Source organism: Passer montanus, unplaced genomic scaffold (genome assembly GCF_014805655.1).
Source record: "Passer montanus isolate IOZ18808 unplaced genomic scaffold, ASM1480565v1 scaffold208, whole genome shotgun sequence".
NCBI lineage: Eukaryota > Metazoa > Chordata > Aves > Passeriformes > Passeridae > Passer > Passer montanus.
In genome coordinates, this window is record NW_024366681.1 from 248492 (window position 1) to 266180 (window position 17689).

Consider the following 17689-nt stretch of genomic DNA (forward strand, 5'->3'; position numbering starts at 1 on the left):
GTCCCCAGCCTGTAACATTGCAAGGAGTTACGGTGGCCAAAACGCAGGATTCTGCACCTGGACTTAGTAAAGGTAATATTATTTGACTTTGCCCATCCATTCAACCATTCCAAGTCTCTCTGCAGAGCCTCCTACTTTCCAACAGATCAACACATGCTTCCAGCTTAGTGTTGTCTGCAAAGTTACCAATGGAAGACTCAATCCCCTCTACCATGTCATCAATAAAGAAATTGAACAGAACTGGTCCCAGCACAGACCCCTGAGGGACACCACTGGTAACTGGCCATCAGCCAGATGCAGCACCATTCACCACCACTCTCTGGGCCCAGCCATCCAGCTAATTCCTAACCCAGCAAGAATGCTCCTGTCCAAGCCCATGGGTTGCCAGCTTTTCCAGGAGTATGCTGTGGGAGACAGTGTCAAAGGCCTTGCTGAAATTCAAGTATACAACGCCTAGAGCCTTTCCTTCATCCATCAGGCAGGTCACTTGGTCATAGAAGGAGATCAGGTTGGTCAAACATGACCTACCCCTCCTAAACCCATGCTGGCTGGGTCTGATACCCTGGCCATCCTGTAAGTTCTGTGTAATGAGACTCAGTATAAACTGCTCCATCGTCTTACTGAGTACTGAGGTCGGGCTAACCGGCCTATACTTACCAGGATCCTCCTTCCCACCTTTTCTGTAAATAGGCATCACACTGGCTCACTTCCAGTCATCTGGAACTTCACCAGTGAGCCAGGACTGTTGGTAAATGATGGAAAGCAGCTTCAAGCTCATCTGCCAGCTCCCTCATCACCCTGGGATGGATTCCCTCTAGTCCCATAAATTTATGAACATCCAAGCAGCTCAGCAGTTCTCTGATTGCCTCCTCCTGGATAACAGGGGGGCTATTCTGCTCCCTGATACCATCTACCAACCCAGAAGGACAATTGTTCTGAGGACAAGCCGTCTTCCCACTAAGGACTGAGATAAAGAAGTTGTTAAGTACTTCCACCTTCTTCTCATCTGCAGTTACTAAGTTCCCTCCCTCATCCAATAGAGAACAAAGGTTGGTCTTACCCTTCCTTTTGCCATTAGTATATTTGTAAAAACATTTTTTATTATCCTTTACAAAAGTTGCCAAATTAAGTTTGAACTGAGCTTCGACCTCCCTAATTTTTATCCTACATGCCCTACCACCCCCATTAAATACTTTCTGCAAGCCCTTACCCTCATTCCAAAGATGATACATCCTCTTTTTATTCCTAATTCCTTTCAAAACCTCATTGTCCATCCAGGCGGAACATTTGCCTTGTCAACTCTCTGTTGGCACACAGGAACAGTCTGTTCTTCTGCCCTCCAGGTCTCTGTTTTGAAGCACTCCTACCTTTCCTGAATTCCTTTATTTTTAAGAGTTGCTTCCCAAGGTACTCTCTAAATAATCTCCTAAATAGGCCAAAGTCTGCCCTCTGGAAGTCCAATGTAAAAGTCTTACTGAAATCCTCCTTATTTCACCAAATAGCAAGAACTCTGTAATTTCATTATCACTATGCCCCAAGTGGCCTTCAACCACCACATCTCCCACCAGCCCATCTTTGTTTGTAAACAATAGGTCTAACATAGTCTCAGTCCCTCCCCTGGTGGTCTTACTCACCAGCTGCAACAAAAGTTGTTCTCCACGCACTCTAAAAACTTCCTGGACTGCCTCTTTTCTGCTGTATTAAGTTCCCAGCAGATGTCTAGTTGGTTGAAGTCACCTACAAGTACAAGGGCTGGCAATCCTGAAACATTCTCCAGCTGCTCATAGAATAAGTTGTCTACCTTTCTTCCCTGTTAGGTGGGTGATAACAGACTCCCAGTAGGATGTCAGCCTTGTTGGCCTTCCCCTTAATTCTTACCCATAGGCATTCAACTTCATCATCATTAGTTTCAATACCCATGGGATCAAAAGCCTCCCTAACACAAAGGGCCATGCCTTCACCTCTTTTCCATTTCCTGTCTCTTCTAAAGAGCTTGTAGCCATCCAGTGCAGCGCTCCAGATATGTGAGTTGTCCCACCACGTTTCCATGATGGTGACTACATCATAGCTTTCTTGCTGTACCATGACTTCCAGCTCTTCTTGTTTGTTACCTGTACTGCTTGCAATAGTATACATGCAGCTCAGCTGGGGTACTGATTTTACCCCTAACTCATGCTTACCACCCTTGGTGCCTGCTTCCACGCAGCCCAGCTACATCATTCCCCCTTCAAACCTAGATGAAAGCCTCTCAATGGGGTCTGCCAGTTCATGAGCTAAAATCCTTCTGCCCTTAACAGAAGGATGGAGCCCATCCAGTTCCAGCAGCCAGGTGCCACAAAAGTTGCCCCATGATAAAAGAACCCAAAAATTCAAAGAACCCAAAGAACACCAAACCTTGAGCCACTTGTTGACAATGTGGGCTCTCCTGGTCCTTTCACCATTTTTCACTGCCACCAAAGGGACTGAGCAGAACACTACCTGTGCTCCTGTCCTATCAATAACTTGACCCAGTGCCCTAAAGTCCTTTTTAATTCCCCTGACACTCCTTTTTTCAATCTCATCACTGCCAACCTGGAGTATCAGCAGTGGGTAATAAACAGATGGCTGAATCAGCCCAGGGAGTCTCTCAGTAATATCCCGTACCTGGGCCCCAGGGAGGCAGCAGACCTCCCTGTGGGATGGGTCCAGTCAACATATGGGGCCCTCTGTTCACCTCACAAGGGAGTCACCCACTACAACTACACTTCTTTTTTTTATTAATGTCAGAGGTGGTGATCTGTCTGAATGGATCATAGAAGAAGCGTAATTGAGAGGCCTACTGGGCAGATAATTTTCTTCTACATCATCTGGCTGACCCTCTAGATCCAGAGCCTCTTCTGAAGTGGCACCTGGGCAGGTGATGGGGGTTGGGGGGAATTTCTGTTACCTCCCCGAGTAGGGACCCATTTCCACTTCCCTTCATCCATCAGGTGTCCTCCTATTGCCTGACAGTGGGAGGGCATGGGAGTCCTCTGACTCCTGGTGGGCCTCCCTCAAGGACGGAACAGCAGAACTCTACCAATCTATTTTGCTTTCAATTTACCAATATATCATCTAGTTCAGAAACTTTTTTCCTCAGTTCCTGTACAACCTTGGTAACTGCAGCTGCTGTTCAAGACCTAGAGAAGAGATTGGGTGCTCAAAGATCTTTGATTATTGCTTGTTTGTTTTTTAGCTCTGTCTGTGCTAATTTGATAAAATATTCTCACATGGTCTTGTTACTTTCAGCTGTGATAATATGACACCAACAATCTACAGCTTAAAAGGTATGAGGAGCAGCAGTGATTCTAATTTTAGTTTTCTTTCATAATTCAGGTTGCAATGTGATGAAGAATGCTTAGCTATTCAGAGAAACAGGTGGGAAATTAATTTGCTTACTTTTTTTTTTAACAGAAGTAGTCTAGGTTTGGAAAGGTAATGCTATGTAGAGAAGAAATCTTATTCTTCACGTCCTAGAGAACAGATAAAAGCGGAGATGATTCCTGTTATAAAGATCTATATTGAATGATCAGAAATCTTGCTAGAATATTCTAGCTCTAAATGAGTAGTTTCAAATGTACAGATCATATATTTTGCAAGCTATTCATTTGTATTAGTAACCTGTAACTTAATTCTTCTATGATGTGTGGAAGGTTGGGGGGATTTATATGGGTTTTTTTTGTTTGCTCATGTTTTGTTATATTTTGGGTTTTTTTCCTCCTATCCTCAAATTTAGGCGCCTTGCTGAAGCTCTTGAAATAGATGATAATTCTGATCCTTTTAAAATCCGTTCTTCTGGGCCAAAGTACAGTGACCTTTTAAAAGAAGATGCAAGGTATGTGTTTTAATGATGGCAGGTGACATAAGTCAACAGTGTTGAAAGCAAGATGGGAAATGCAGAACAGTTCTATTTACTCTTCTTAAAAACAGCTGCCTTGTCATTAGAAGGCAGTTAAAGCAAAGAAGTTGATATGCATTTCTCAAGACCTCCCAAATGAGAGCCTGAAAAGTAAGAAGTGCCTGACAGGCACTTCTTACTTTTTTGGGTAATCGGACCAGATTTAAAATGGTAACATTATTTTACACCATTCTCACTATGAATCAGTACCTGTACTTCTCACATTTCTACTGCTTTTACTCAGAACCAACTTCTACCTCAGAGCTCCATTTCAAAAAAACACAAAAGCAAAAGTGATGACTAAATAATGAAATTATTATTATAATTATAAAATTTAGACTCTCGTAGCCTACTGTTCTTTCTACCAGGTCCCATTTATTTTTTTGCCTTACTGCTTTTATTTTAAAAATAATGAAATGAAATTATTAAAATGTTGGATGCAGAGCAAAGCCTGTGCCAGTGTGACTGCATAGAGGGTTGCTAGACTGAAACATCTTAAAATGAGGCAATGTGAAATCAAGGTAGTATCAAAACCACCACACCAATAAATACTTTGTAATCTGGAATGACAAGAAGGGATCAGACACATTTTTAAAAGATGTTGAGATGATGTGTCATCTGAGAGTTTTTACCCTTGTGTGTGTTTGTAGACATTACATTAGTTTTTACCAGGTCTAAGTTTTGTAGAACATCTTAGTATGTTTTCTTCTTCCACCAGTATTCTAATGCTGCATAAGTTTCATTGTTTTGTAAGGGTGTTTGCTACTTGAAAATCCTTTATTTGATTTGTTGATATTTTTAAATAAGTGAAAATTTTACATCAGCAACCATTCAGAATTTAAGAGTAACTTACATCTTCTTACTTCCAACTCATGAATCTACTGCAAAATAGGAGCTGAATGTTTTCATTGTGGGGCTACTGTTTTATTTTTTATTAGTATTTGCATTTAAAAGTTCTATTTTATAAGGACTATTCTCTTAGTTGTGTGTAGAATATGTTTCGCTTCATCGTCTTCAGAAAACACAGCGCACACAGTACAATAAGAAGGGGAAAGTTTTGCATTGTGTGTATAGTCTACTGTGTTTTTTTGGAGTACAGTTCTGTCTCATCTTTCTGCCAGCCACTACCCATAATGCAAGGGTTCATCTTTCATGTACAGAACTGACCAGGGTCATGCACTGTACTGCAGATGGTCGAACAGATACCTTGAAAAGTAGCCTTAATGCTTTCACAGTCCTCATTCGTTCTGTGGTTTTACTTGTGTTTCCTTTGTAGCCTCTTTTTCCAAAGCCTCGCGCCACATGAACTAACTCTGTATTTCACACCATAGGTGTCTGGAGGTCGCGTTCTTTTTAACTCTACTCAGTTTAGGTCCTTTTTCCAATTCTCCCAGTGTTATATTTCTGTCTAATGAAGACCATGGAATTCTCGTAGCTAGATGCAGTGCCTGTGTATTCTTGCTAAACCTTGAAGATTTCTTTACTAGTGATGGGCTAAATCCATCGTATTTTGTTGTGTCTGATGCCCCATGTGTGGAGACGCAAGCTCTAACTCCATGTTTTCAGAAGGCTGGTTTATTATATTATGATATATATTATATTAAAATACTACATTAAAACTATACTAAAAGAATAGAGAGAAAAAGATTGATCAGAAGGCTTGAAAGAACAAGAATGGAATGAATAACAAAGACTTGTGACTCCCCAAGAGTCCGAGCCAGCTGCATCTGTGATTGGCCCTTAATTAGAAACAACCAACATCCACCAATCACAGATGCACCTGTTGCATTCCACAGCAGCAGATAGTTATTGTTTCCATTTCTTTCCTGAGGCACTCAGCTCCTCAGGAGGGAGAAATCCTAGCAAAGGATTTTTCATAAAATACCATAGCTACAGTATCTGATCAAGTGATGTTGGTAGCTGAGCTATTCAGTGTTGTCATTTTGCACATTTGTTTGAGACCATTTTTATGGTCTTTTGATGATACATTGACTTCAGCACCCAGAACTTTGTTAGGTCATCTACAAATGATACTTGTACTTCCTTTGGTAGGCACTTCTTAACTGGTTAAATTCTGACATCATTCACAAGGTAGTACTGTGTTGGTATGGAATAATGCCTGGTTTTTAAAGAATTACTTACTACTAACCATCTTTGAGATATGAAATCTTCATGTAGCCTTTTTTTCCCCATGGAGATGGTGGCCTAACAAATAGCAACCTTACTTTTAAAGTTAGTTTACCTGCTTATTTAAGAACAGAGCACAAAGTTCACCCTTAAGTGAAAGACTTGGAGTACTGTGATGAAGGTAGTTACCAAAAAATACTTCAAACAAATCCTTAGTATCTCACATCGAGAATGTTTTATTTGCTTGCCAGTAGCCTTATGCTGCTTCTTGAATTCTTCATCATTTTTTATGCGTGGGGAGCTGAAGACCAAAGTCAGTGAACTTTGTCTTGGAAAAGAACTCCACTTGTAATTAAGTAAATTAATGACACGTAATTTAAAAACACCAAAATGGCAACTTCAAAATCTACATTATTCATTTGAAAATGTAGAATTGTATTGTCAGATGGTAGAACCATGTCATAGAATTTTATTCTTGGTCCCAGTTGTTGAAAAGGAAATAATTATTTTTGTAATAGTGATGACACACTAACAGTCTTTTAATGTCAATGAAGTTTTTGCTTGAGTCATTTGTGTTCTTGGTTTTTTTCATTTTGTTCTTGTTGAAAAATATTACAAAATATGAAGATATTTTATCTTTGTACACTCTCTTGCCTTGTTAACCTAGAATGCTGTTCTTGCAGGAAGGATATAAAATTTGTCAGTGACATTGAGAGGGAAATGAGAATGCTTGTGGAAGCTGTGAATAAGGTCAGTATTCATATGTGAATTTGATATTACTAAACATTATTAATACTCACAGTTACGAGTTGACACTAGATCTTTTTGGGCTCCAATATAGTGCACAGTTTATTGTAAAAAGAATAAAATTTTTGGGAGATCTAGTAGTTCAGGATTACTTTGGTGTCAAACCTTGCTTAAGGATTCAAGCAGTGCTAGGCTTTAATGCATCAATGGTTTGTCATCAATTTTTGGATCTCCATTAATAAAATATTGTCAAAGATGATGTTTATACATTCAGACTTTGAGAAGGAAAGCCTAGGTACTTCTGATCCATGTAGTGGAACTTGCTCACAGATTTTTGGATACCTTCCTATACTTGCCAGTGCATGAGGTTGTTCTCTTTCTTCTATAAGAAAATCTGGATTCAGCCACAGTGTTTGACAGACTCCAGTATACTTAGGGAGGTTGATACCACAGACACAATCATATGTTTTTCAGTGATACCACCTTCTGGTCTGTCAGGTTAGCTTGCTCCTACTCCATGAAAGACCCAGTATATGTGGTTCAAAGGACTGTATAAACTATACTATCCTCAGTTGCCCTTAGCTCAAGAAGGAGTTAATCTTGTATAAAAAGCATAATTTTGACCCCCCTCGGCCCTAAGGACAGTTACTTTATTCCTTCAAAAAATTATGGATGATGTTTCTTAAACAATCTTGGTGCTTGTCCATCTGTATAATGTTCTTGGCCATTGTTTTTATCATTAGAATGAAAGACTAAAGTGGGCCAGTCTGTGTCTAGTTATCAAAGGGGTCCCAATGGGGTCATCCAGTCCAAGCTCTGAGCTCAAGCAGGGTCATCCTAGAGCACATTGCATGGGACAGTTCTGTAATATCAATATTACAGAATTGTTTATTACAGCTCCTTGTTTCTGTGGAGCCCTTGTCCAGTGAGAGAGACTCCACAGTCTCTCTGGACAAACTGTTTCAGTCCTCAATCACCTGCACAGTAAAGAAGTTCTTTCTTATGTTCATGTGGAATTTTCTGTGCATCAGTTACTTACTCCCTAATGCCTCCTTTCCTGTTGGTTAGTACTATTAAGTGGCCAACTATTAAGCTGCCTGGTTCCATCCTCCTGACACTCTATCTTCAGATACTAATTGACAAAAGAAATAATAATAAATAAAATTATATTTGTCATCTCTTCTTGAGGCACAATAGGCCCAACTTTTTCAGCCTGTCTTTGCGAGATGGCCCAGTCCCCTGTCATCTTTGTAGCCCTGTGCTGGACTTGCTCCAGGCACTCCATTCCTCTTCTTGTACTGAGGAGCCCAGTACTGGACACAGAATTCCAGGTAAGGCCTCATGAGGGCTGAGTGCACGAGCAGGATCACCTCTCATGACCTCCTGGTCACACTCTTCCTAGTGTACCATATCATTTCCCTTGTGCCACCAGGGCACAATGCTGTCTCATGACAGCTTGTTGCCTACCAGCACTTCCAGATCCTTGTCTGAAGATCTGCTTTCCAGCATGTCAGCCTATACTGGTGCATGAAGTTCTTCTTCCCCAAGTGCAGGTCTCCGTACTTGCCTTTAAAGAATTTCAGAAGGTTCCTCTCTCCATCCCTCCTGCCTGCTGAGATACTTTTGAAGGGCTGCACAATGCTCTGGGGTGTCAGCCACTTCTCCTGGCTTTGGGTCATCAGTGAACTTGCTGCCCCTTCATCCAAGTCACTGATGAATAAGTTAAAACAATGTTAGAGCCAGTACTGACCGCTGGGGAACATCACAGGTTACAGCTCGACTCTCTGCCACTGATCACAGTCCTCTGAGATCTGCTGTTCAGCCAGTTCTCAGTACATTTCACTGTCCACTCATCCAGGTTGCACTTTGTGAGTTAACCTGTGTGGGTGTCAGAGGACACAGTGTCAAAAATCTTCCTGAAGTCCAGGTAGACAATATTCAGTGCTCACGCCTTATCTATCCAGGGGATAGATAGTTGGGATGGATAGTTTTATTGTACAGTCAGATTGGTTAAGCATGATTTTCCTTCGCTGACTCCATACTGACTAATCCTGACTAATCCTTCCTGTCATCCCACAATGACCTTGAGGATGAACCATTCCCATCACCTCTCCAGAGACTGATGTGAGACTGTGGGTTGGTTTTGCATGGACTGGTTTTTGGTAGTGGGGTGGGGGTCACAGAGGTGGCTTCTGTGAGAAGCTGCTAGAAACCTCCACTGTGTCTGGCAGAGCCAATCCCTGGTGGCTCTGAAGATGGATGTGCCACTGGCCAAGGCTGGGCCAATTAGAAATTATGGTAATTTCTAATTACCTCTGCAATAACATATTTAAGAAGAAATCAAAACAAAGGTGGTGTCACAGTTTTAGTTCCAGCTAGAGAAGAGGAGGAGTTGAAAGCTTGTGAGGGAAACAACATGGAAACACCAAGGTCAGTGGAGAAGGATGGGCAGGAGGTGCTTCAGGTGCCAGAGCTGCAATTGCTCTGCAGGCCATGATGATGACCATGATGAAGCAGGCAGCCTTGCAGCCCCTGGAGTTCCATGGGGGATGCAGAGATCCATCTGTAGCCCATGTGGGAGGTGCCCACACCAGAGCAGGTGGATGTCTGGAGGAGGCTGTGATCCAGTGGGAAAGCTGGTGGACAGAAGGGGACCCTGCTTTCCAGCTGGAGTAGCCTGTCCTTGGAGGACTGCTTGCCTGTGGAAGAGTGACCTCAGTTTTGGAAGGACTGTTTGCCCATGGGAGGAATTTACATTGCAGCAGTGCTGTGAGGACAGCTGCTTGTGAGATTGGAACCATGCTGGAGAACTTCATGGAGAACTGTCTCCTGTGGAAAGGGACTCCTTGGTCTCACAGGGGAACCACTTCTCTCCTTGAGCCAAGTGGAAGAAAAGGGCGATGAATTGATCAAAACTCTCACCCCTGTCTCCCTGGGCTGTCAGTGGGAAGGACGGAGTGGTTGGGGGAAAAAGCCCTTAAAACCACCTATTTTATTTCTCATTATCCTGCTCTGATTTTGTTATTAATAAATTCACTTTCTGTCTCTTAAGTTGAGCCTATTTTCCCTTGGAGTGTTTTCTTCTGGTCCTTAACTTGTGAACTCTTCATTAAATTTTCTGTCCTCTATCCAGCTGCACCAGGGGAGGGTGAGTGACTTTTCATGGGTGCCTGCCGTTTGGCCAGTGTCAAGCCATGACAGACTGACTGGCCTCTAGTTCCTCAGAGTCCTTCTTGCTCTTTGAGAAGGATGTTTGTTGAGGTGATGTTTGCTTTCTTTCAGTTTTCATGTACCTCTCCTGACTACCATGACCTTTCAAAGATGATCATAAGCAGCCTCACTATTATGTCCACCGCTGTGATGTCTCTCAGCAGTCATGGATGCATTCCATCAGGCCCCATGGACTTGTGGATGCAAAGTTGTGGATGCAAAGATGGAGTTCACATACTCCCATCTTCTCTGCGTCTTCTTACTAGGGTCCCTCCTCTGTTTGGTAATAGGTGCACATTATCCTTAGTTTTCCTGTTGTTATTGTTTATGTATTTGAAGCCCTTGTTTCTGTCTTTGTCATAATTGGCCAGATGTAATTCCAGATGGGCCTTGGCTTTCATTGTCTCATTTCTGCTTACTCTTACAGCTTATCTTCATCCCAAGTGGCCTGACACTGCTTGAGTCTCCTGAGTATTTACTGCATGAGTATTAACAGCAGTTCCTAGTTAATTTGTCTCATGCCTCCTGTGCTCAATTTCTTGCTCATTGGGGCACAGATTATGCTAATTATACTCAGGTCCCTCCAACCTCAGACACTTGGGAAGTAGATGCATAGAATAGTTTTTTGTTATCTATATTGTTTTGCCTAAGAATAATTTGTATAGTGTTGTGTTGCCTGTGGTTATCCTATTTTACATATTCCTTTATACATTAGCTTTATCAGACACGCATATGTACACAAGTGCGTACACATATATACTTTCTTGATATAACTGCATATACCAAATATATGCTTATACTAATATCAAACTAAGATAACTAATTATATTTAAAAAGGGGCAACCAGAGGTCTTGAATTTGCAATTAGTGACATCAGATATGCCAGAACAAGAATACCAGAGAACTCAAGAGCATTTCCAGTGCTTTAGTTTTCAGTGCAAACCAGCTATTTGTTAAATAACAATCCTACAAAGCAGACAAATAGTGTCTGTTAAGTAGCATCTACATTGCAGAAGAGAAGGAAAATACAAAAACAAACCACATCTCAGTCTTTTTCCTGCCTGACCTAAGGGGAGAATGACCCAGTGTACCCATCTTCCGTCATGATCAGGATGAACCGTTTAGGGCCACATGATAATTGAATATCTCAAGGATCAGTTCTGTACCGTCCTACCCATCAGGCTGTAGGGAACTACTGTTTCCTAAAAGTATGAAAGTTTTCAGAAAGCTCCCAGAAATCAAGTTATGTTTCAAAAGGGAGGAGATTTTCCAGGGACTGAGATGAGGCTGAGCAGCCTGTAGCTCCCTGTGTCCTACCCTGTCTTGAATCTAAAGTGACAGCATGTGTGGAGGCCATGCTCCGACTCTTTTTGTTCAAAATTATGGCATATAGGGTGTAAAAGGAATATTTCCCATGCGCTGTAAAGTTAACTTGTCCTTGTACTCAGTTCTTCTTGCATAACTTTTTAATTTTGTGAAAGACTCAGAGGCTTTATGTCTCTCTTGTGAGAATCATGTTTTATCTTGCAACCAACAGGTTTATATAGTGAAAGATTGAGTTAATATGTGTGATGTGGCATTATGCAGGGAGACTGGTTTTAGTTATTCTTCTGCCATTATCTCAAGTCCTCTTCTCAAGTCTTCTTTATGCTTAAGTCTGTGTTTGGTTGTTTGTTTATTATGATTCCTAAATTTCTCTGACTAAATATGTGGCTTGTTTTCTTTGTTTCTAGATGTAGAACTTTATTTGTATTAAAAGTGTTTTGCATGCTAATCTATCAAGTGTTTCATGTAGCTCTGCCTGTATCAGTACTATGTCTTTCCTACTGATTACTGTTACTTAGGCTTACATATTCTGCTTCTGCTTTTAATTTTTTTTTTTCATTTTACCTTTGGAGATGCCCACTTCAGCTTAACTGGATAAATGAGTAATAAAAAGGATTTTGATACTGAAAACTTTTAGCATTAATATGATTCAGCCTTAATATTTTTCAGCTCTATCATATATGACTTCACTTGCCTCATAAATATCTCTTGCCCTACACTCACCAGTATGTACTCTGTCTCGGATAGCAGAGTCTTTGTGGTTGATGTATGTAAGCAGAAAAGACAGAGGACATGTATATCCAACTCTGTGTTCATAGGGACAATTGTGATGTTTTTCAAAGCATGGAGCCATCACCACTTTTTTAAAACAAGCATACTAGTCATCATAAATAGGTGCAGAATCTATAGAGTTCTTAATTCACTTCTATGCTAGAAGTGTTGTAGCAGCTGGGAGGTTTATTGCTGTTAATTGCAAAGTAAAGATAATATTCTGTCTGCATGTGATTACCCGGAAGACTTACAGAAATGGTTGACCACAATTTCTGGTCCAGTTACTATTTGTAACTTAGAAATTTCATAATCTAAGAGACAGATATTAACCCTCTATTTTCAGGATAGCTGCAATGTTCCCTTGGTGGCTTGTTCTGTTACATGTGGTGATTTTTACATTAATTTTGGTGGCTGACCTTTTGTAAATCCACACTGATTGTTCCCAGGGATTTTTGTCCTCCATGTAGCTAAAAATGGATTTGAATTTTAGCTGATCGGCCAATAGTTCTTGGGTTCTTTCTGTTTGTTTGTTTGTATATAGTTGCAGCAATTACCTTTCTCTAGTCATTGGGTTCCTACCCCATTCTTACAATCTTTTAGAGGTGATGGAGAGAGAAGTGGCATGTCATCCTGGTCTCTCAGTAACCTTAAATGCACTGCCTGCAGTCCTTTATGTGCAACTTACGGAGGTTGGGATTTCTCTAAAAGTCCTTGACTCAAATTTATTCTACTGCAGGTAGTTTGTTTTCCCCTTGAATCCTTTTTGTTGACTTGGAGACCTAGAAGATTTCATTGGTGATCATGAAGGCAAAAGCTGAAGTAGTGGCCTCGATCTGTGAAAGCAGACTGAAGCACTGAGTGACGCATCCTTATATGCATTTATTGTTACAAATTGATCCAACCCGTTAAGGATATGGGCTCGTAGGGTCCTGCTTTTTTGTTTGTCCTTTTACTGTTGATATAATAATCAGTGCTAAATCAAGCTTTATCAGTCTTTATTAACAGATAAAAAATAGAACTTTGGGGTTTTATTTAGTAAAGAATCTACTGATGACATTACATGAGGAACTTGCAGATAAATAGCTTCTTTGGTAGAGGGAAGTGATTGATAAATTTTACATCTTTGTAGCTATCTGCAGTATTTGTATTATGAAGCCAATCTGCAAAATAAAATTTGATCTGATGTGAACTTGGCAGATCATTTTAAAAAATACAAATTCTGATAAAAATAATTTTGTGTTGTTTTTTTGAATCCAAGTAGAATGACTGTAATTAGGATTTACATTTCAAACTTAAAAGCTATCCCTGTGTGGGCGTGTGTAAACTTTGAGGTGATGGAAACAACAGAGAACACACAATTTAATTTTGGGGTATTAAATTAATAATTTCAGATGAGCTTTCTGTCAGTACAGAGGTCTGAGCAATCTGTGGTATTGATTTTGTCATAACAGCAAAATTTTAGAGGTAGAAACACTTTTTTCGTTGTTTTCTTTTCCCTAGCTCTCCTGAAGGAAAACTTCACCTTTTTTTTTTTTTTCTTTCTTAACCTTTTCTGTTGAATTCAGGGCAAGCACACAAAGAAGAGTCATTGTTACCCACCAATGAACAGAGATCACCGCAGAATCATCCATGAATTAGCTCAGGTTTATGGCATTGAAAGTGTGAGCTATGACAACGAACCAAAGCGCAATGTTGTTATCACTGCAGTGAAGTATGTAATTCATTGTTGCTTTCAAATCTTTACATTATAGTTTAAATAATTGGATGGGTTTTTATTGCTTACCAGAAGGAGTTTATTTACAGTGCAATTTGCAAAATGCAGTAATTTCCAGTAGAATAATTTTTAAAGCAGTTTTTGAATTGATAGTTTCATGGGCTCATTTACTCAAGTAAATCTTCAGAGAAGAAAACACCATTAGAAATAAAAAAGCTAAGAAAATATTTTAAAATATTGTTTTCCATTAATCTTACCAGTAACTTTTTGTCATCAGCTACATTTGATAGAAGTATCAAAAATAATGTATGTGAAAATTTTATGAAAACTAATTGCTGGGTTGAGAAATCATACTTAAATTTACATCACCTTTGAAAAAATCTGGTTATTGTAACATATTTCTCCATCTATATGAACCTATCACAGAGTATACTCCGTCTTCAGTTAATGGACAAAGAGAGAACAGGAATTACTGCAAATGGAAGAGACTTTGTAGCAAAAATGAAATGTTTTGGAGAACACTCACAGAAGGCAGTTCATAGTAGAAAAGAAAATTAAGGGAATACAGCTAGGAAAAAACCAAGGTGATTGCGCTAGAGACATAGAATGGGGAGGTTTCTCGTATCAGGGCTTCATTGATTGTGCTCCTTACTCAGCGGCATATTTAGTTTAGTGCTGTCAAATTTTGACTATTTAACAACCAGTTGTTTTTAACTCCAAATGTTGACTGCAGTTGTAAGAAGTCTCTCATCTTCCATGCTATTAGAGTGCCATGAGCTATTCCTGAACTTGTTCATCAGTTGGTAGCTTAGCTACAATCTTGATTTCTTCCAAAAGAGATGGAATATTACTGTGATCTTACAGTGTAAGATACTTTTTGTTTCAAGTATGGGAGCCCTTCCTCTGTATGGTTTTAGGACAGATTGTACACTTGTTCCTTCTCTTGAGTTTCTCAGGGAGTAGCGTACTGTGCAGAATGCAAATGCTTCTATTTCATTACTACCACTCTTAAAAGACACTTGAGTGGTCTGCTGAGACTATTCTTCAGCTGCATAGCAGTATTTCTTAATTTAATGGATTATTCTAAAGCTTCTTTTCATTTTCTTTTTATTTGCCACTTCTCCAAAATATAAAAAACATTGTAGCCTCACATGAGAAATAGCCCATGTTCTAGGATGATGTTTTTGAGTATTTCACAATGGCTTCTTCAACTCCCGGTAATAGTAATCACCAGAAAGTCAAAATGGTTTTGCTTTGTTCTGTCTCAGCAATGCCTTTTTATTTCTATCATGGGCTCTTTCATATATAAATAAATAAAAATCGTTCAAGCAAAAAGACCATTCCTTCTCTTCACACTCCACTATTGTGTCATTCAAATGTTAACATCCCTGCATAAGTCCATTAGAAGGGTGAGAAAGTCTCTTTGGGGCTAAGAAAGCTTCCTCCAACCAGACTTCTTCCTATTCCAGCGATCTGGGGGCAAACTGTCCTTAGCCTCTGCCTCCATCACCATCAGTAAAAGTTGGTCGTATTAGCTGCATTAGAATCACTCATGTACAGCATTGCCCATATAACCACAGAGAGGATCATTCTCAGTATTGACTGTTAAGCTTAATCTGAATTACAGTTCTGGGTGTCATTTGTCAAGTGCCTTTCTCTGTGCTTGCCTGATGGGCATCTTTGCAGTCCCCATCTTTTGAATGGTTGCAATACCAGATGCTTTCTGAACAACGTTTAGAAGCAATATCCATACTGTTATGATGAGAACGGTAAAAATTTCTTTTCGCAATACACACTTGTGTTTCACTGTACCTGTCAGTAGTTTTTTTAAAGTTTTTTTACTTAGATGGGTAAAAATTTCCTCCTTCTCCAAATAACTCTCAATTCCAGAGCCTGTTAAAGGGGTGCCTGCTTTTTTTTTATGTAGTGGCCTGTGTTTAAGCAGCTTGTATGGACTTGAGAAATCCTAGAAGTGGTTTTGAGGGCAGTTATTCCTGAAAGACCGATCTTTTTCCTGCTACTTCCAGGAAGAACATAAGGCTCAGGTTTTCCTCATGAACAAGGGGACTTCTCAAGAAGGTGATGAGTCCTGCATGATTCTCACTGAGAAAGCCACATGCTGTTGTAGTTTCATTGACATGTCCTGTGGGTTTTTTTTCTCCCAGGATTTTATTTCCTTTCAGTAAGGTCAGTCTGAAAATGGTTTTGAAATGGTTACCTAGATGTAGGGTATACAAAATAATCAGAATCAAAGACCTGAAGAAATTAAACCTACCCTGTAACCACATGGAACATCCTTATTAGATTATGACAGTTGCATCACAGAAAGAAAACACTGCACATCCTGGAACATTTAAGTACAAATACTGCTCTAAGGTCACCAGCCAAAGTGGTTTTAACAGCAGTCCTGCTTCAGAAGAAAGCTGCATCTTTTTCTTACTGCTTTTTTTCCTTAACTGTTGACATTGTTTGCCCTGGCAATAGTATGTGTTGCTTCTGGAAAGCTTTTAACATAGAATATATGAAGTTAAAACAATCAGGACTTTGTTAAAGGGCCATTTGTTCATTATTCCACCTCAACTGCTACCAGTTTTTGGAAACATTTTTCACAAAAATCTGCTCTCTCTGAAAGATGGTGGCACATTTTTGCAAGACTACATGGAATAAGTCTGAACAGATTGGTGGACAAATAATTTTGTATAGTTCATACCAAAACAGTTCAATGCTGATCCATCCTGTGGTTACCAAAAATTGAGCTTGAAGGCTTGAAGAAGAGAAATTGAATCATGGTTACCACATTTCAGTTTTATACAACAGGCCATCCTGTCAGCACTAGCACTGGCTTAAAATCAGCAGATGGTTTATGTTCATGCTTTTCCCTTTACTGCCATTAAAAATGTGTCATCTCAGCTTTGTTGCTTGAGGCAGGCACTTGGTTTTCCTTACTTTGAGAATAAGTTAATGAAATGAAGAATGGCAGCTTTCGTATCAAAATGTCCAAAACACTTGCAGAGCCTTTTGTTTTCATATCAACAGTTCTTTCACAACTGATGATAGATAACCATGGGTTAGGTAGGGTCTGCTTTCTTTCTTATTTCTGGTAATTAATTAATCAAAGTGTTTTTTGTCATTGTACATCTGTTTAGTTGAATTCAGTTGTTTGGGGTTTTTCCACATGGGCTAAATGTGAGTGACTGTTTCATCTTTTTTTTTTTTTTTCTTTAACCAATCAATGTGCCACCAGTGTATACAGAAGGTCGCATTAATTTTGCTGGAGTGTAAGTTTATAGATTTTTGTCTCTAAATCCCTGTGGACTTTTGGTATGTTTTTTGTCATTGGTTTTTTGGGTTTTTTTTTGGTGGGCTTTTATCTTTTTTGGGGGGGCTTTTTTTGGTGTTTTTTTTTTCTTTTTTGTGTTTTTTTGAGGGATGCTAAATTTTGTCAAAGCTAAAACATGTCTAGGCCTTGATGTGACCAAAGCAAATTTGGTTCCAGGGTAATCTCTGATTGTTCACAAGGCTTTGATCCCTCCTGATTTTTAAAGGTTTGCTATATTAACTCTCTACATCCTGGGAACATTTAACTTTAGAGCAGAGCTGCTGATTTACTTTCTTGAAATGTAAGAACATTCTATTTTTTCAGTAAGATTTTTTTTAGTAATTAGTAGAAATTACTGCCACATGTATTCTTCCAAGTGTTCTGTTCCCAGCATTTCAGAGCTGTCATTTATTTTCTTTTTTGCTATACAAGTGAGATATAGTCTGATATTCTAAAGTAAGGACAGACAACTTACTTTAATTGTTGAAGGCCTATCTAGACTTTCTTCTTTTTTTGCTTAATTACCTCCAGCCAATTTTCTTTCCATGTTTTTGCATGT

At 39.6% G+C, this 17689-nt stretch overlaps 2 protein-coding genes across 10 annotated transcripts in view; both read left to right on the forward strand.

The window, feature by feature from the left end:
• Positions 1-17689, forward strand: part of NFX1 (nuclear transcription factor, X-box binding 1) — an 80365-nt gene that overhangs the window by 54750 nt on the left and 7926 nt on the right. For 4 of the 9 annotated variants that reach the window (XM_039708597.1, XM_039708604.1, XM_039708605.1 and 1 more), the window contains 4 exons: positions 3355-3396; positions 3755-3853; positions 6727-6793; positions 13663-13808. In XM_039708597.1, the coding sequence (XP_039564531.1) occupies positions 3355-3396; positions 3755-3853; positions 6727-6793; positions 13663-13808 (354 nt within the window). Of the gene's footprint in view, positions 1-3354; positions 3397-3754; positions 3854-6726; positions 6794-9153; positions 9837-10072; positions 10685-12833; positions 13087-13662; positions 13809-17689 lie in introns of those variants that run through there. The other 5 variants (XM_039708600.1, XM_039708599.1, XM_039708601.1 and 2 more) reach the window with 5 other exon arrangements.
• The window catches only part of LOC120501853 (solute carrier family 12 member 7), a 120395-nt gene continuing 116394 nt past the window's right edge, over positions 13689-17689 (forward strand). Inside the window, exon 1 of the mRNA XM_039708609.1 lies at positions 13689-13808. The gene's annotated coding sequence lies outside the window, so the exon portion shown is untranslated. The remainder of the gene's footprint in view (positions 13809-17689) is intronic.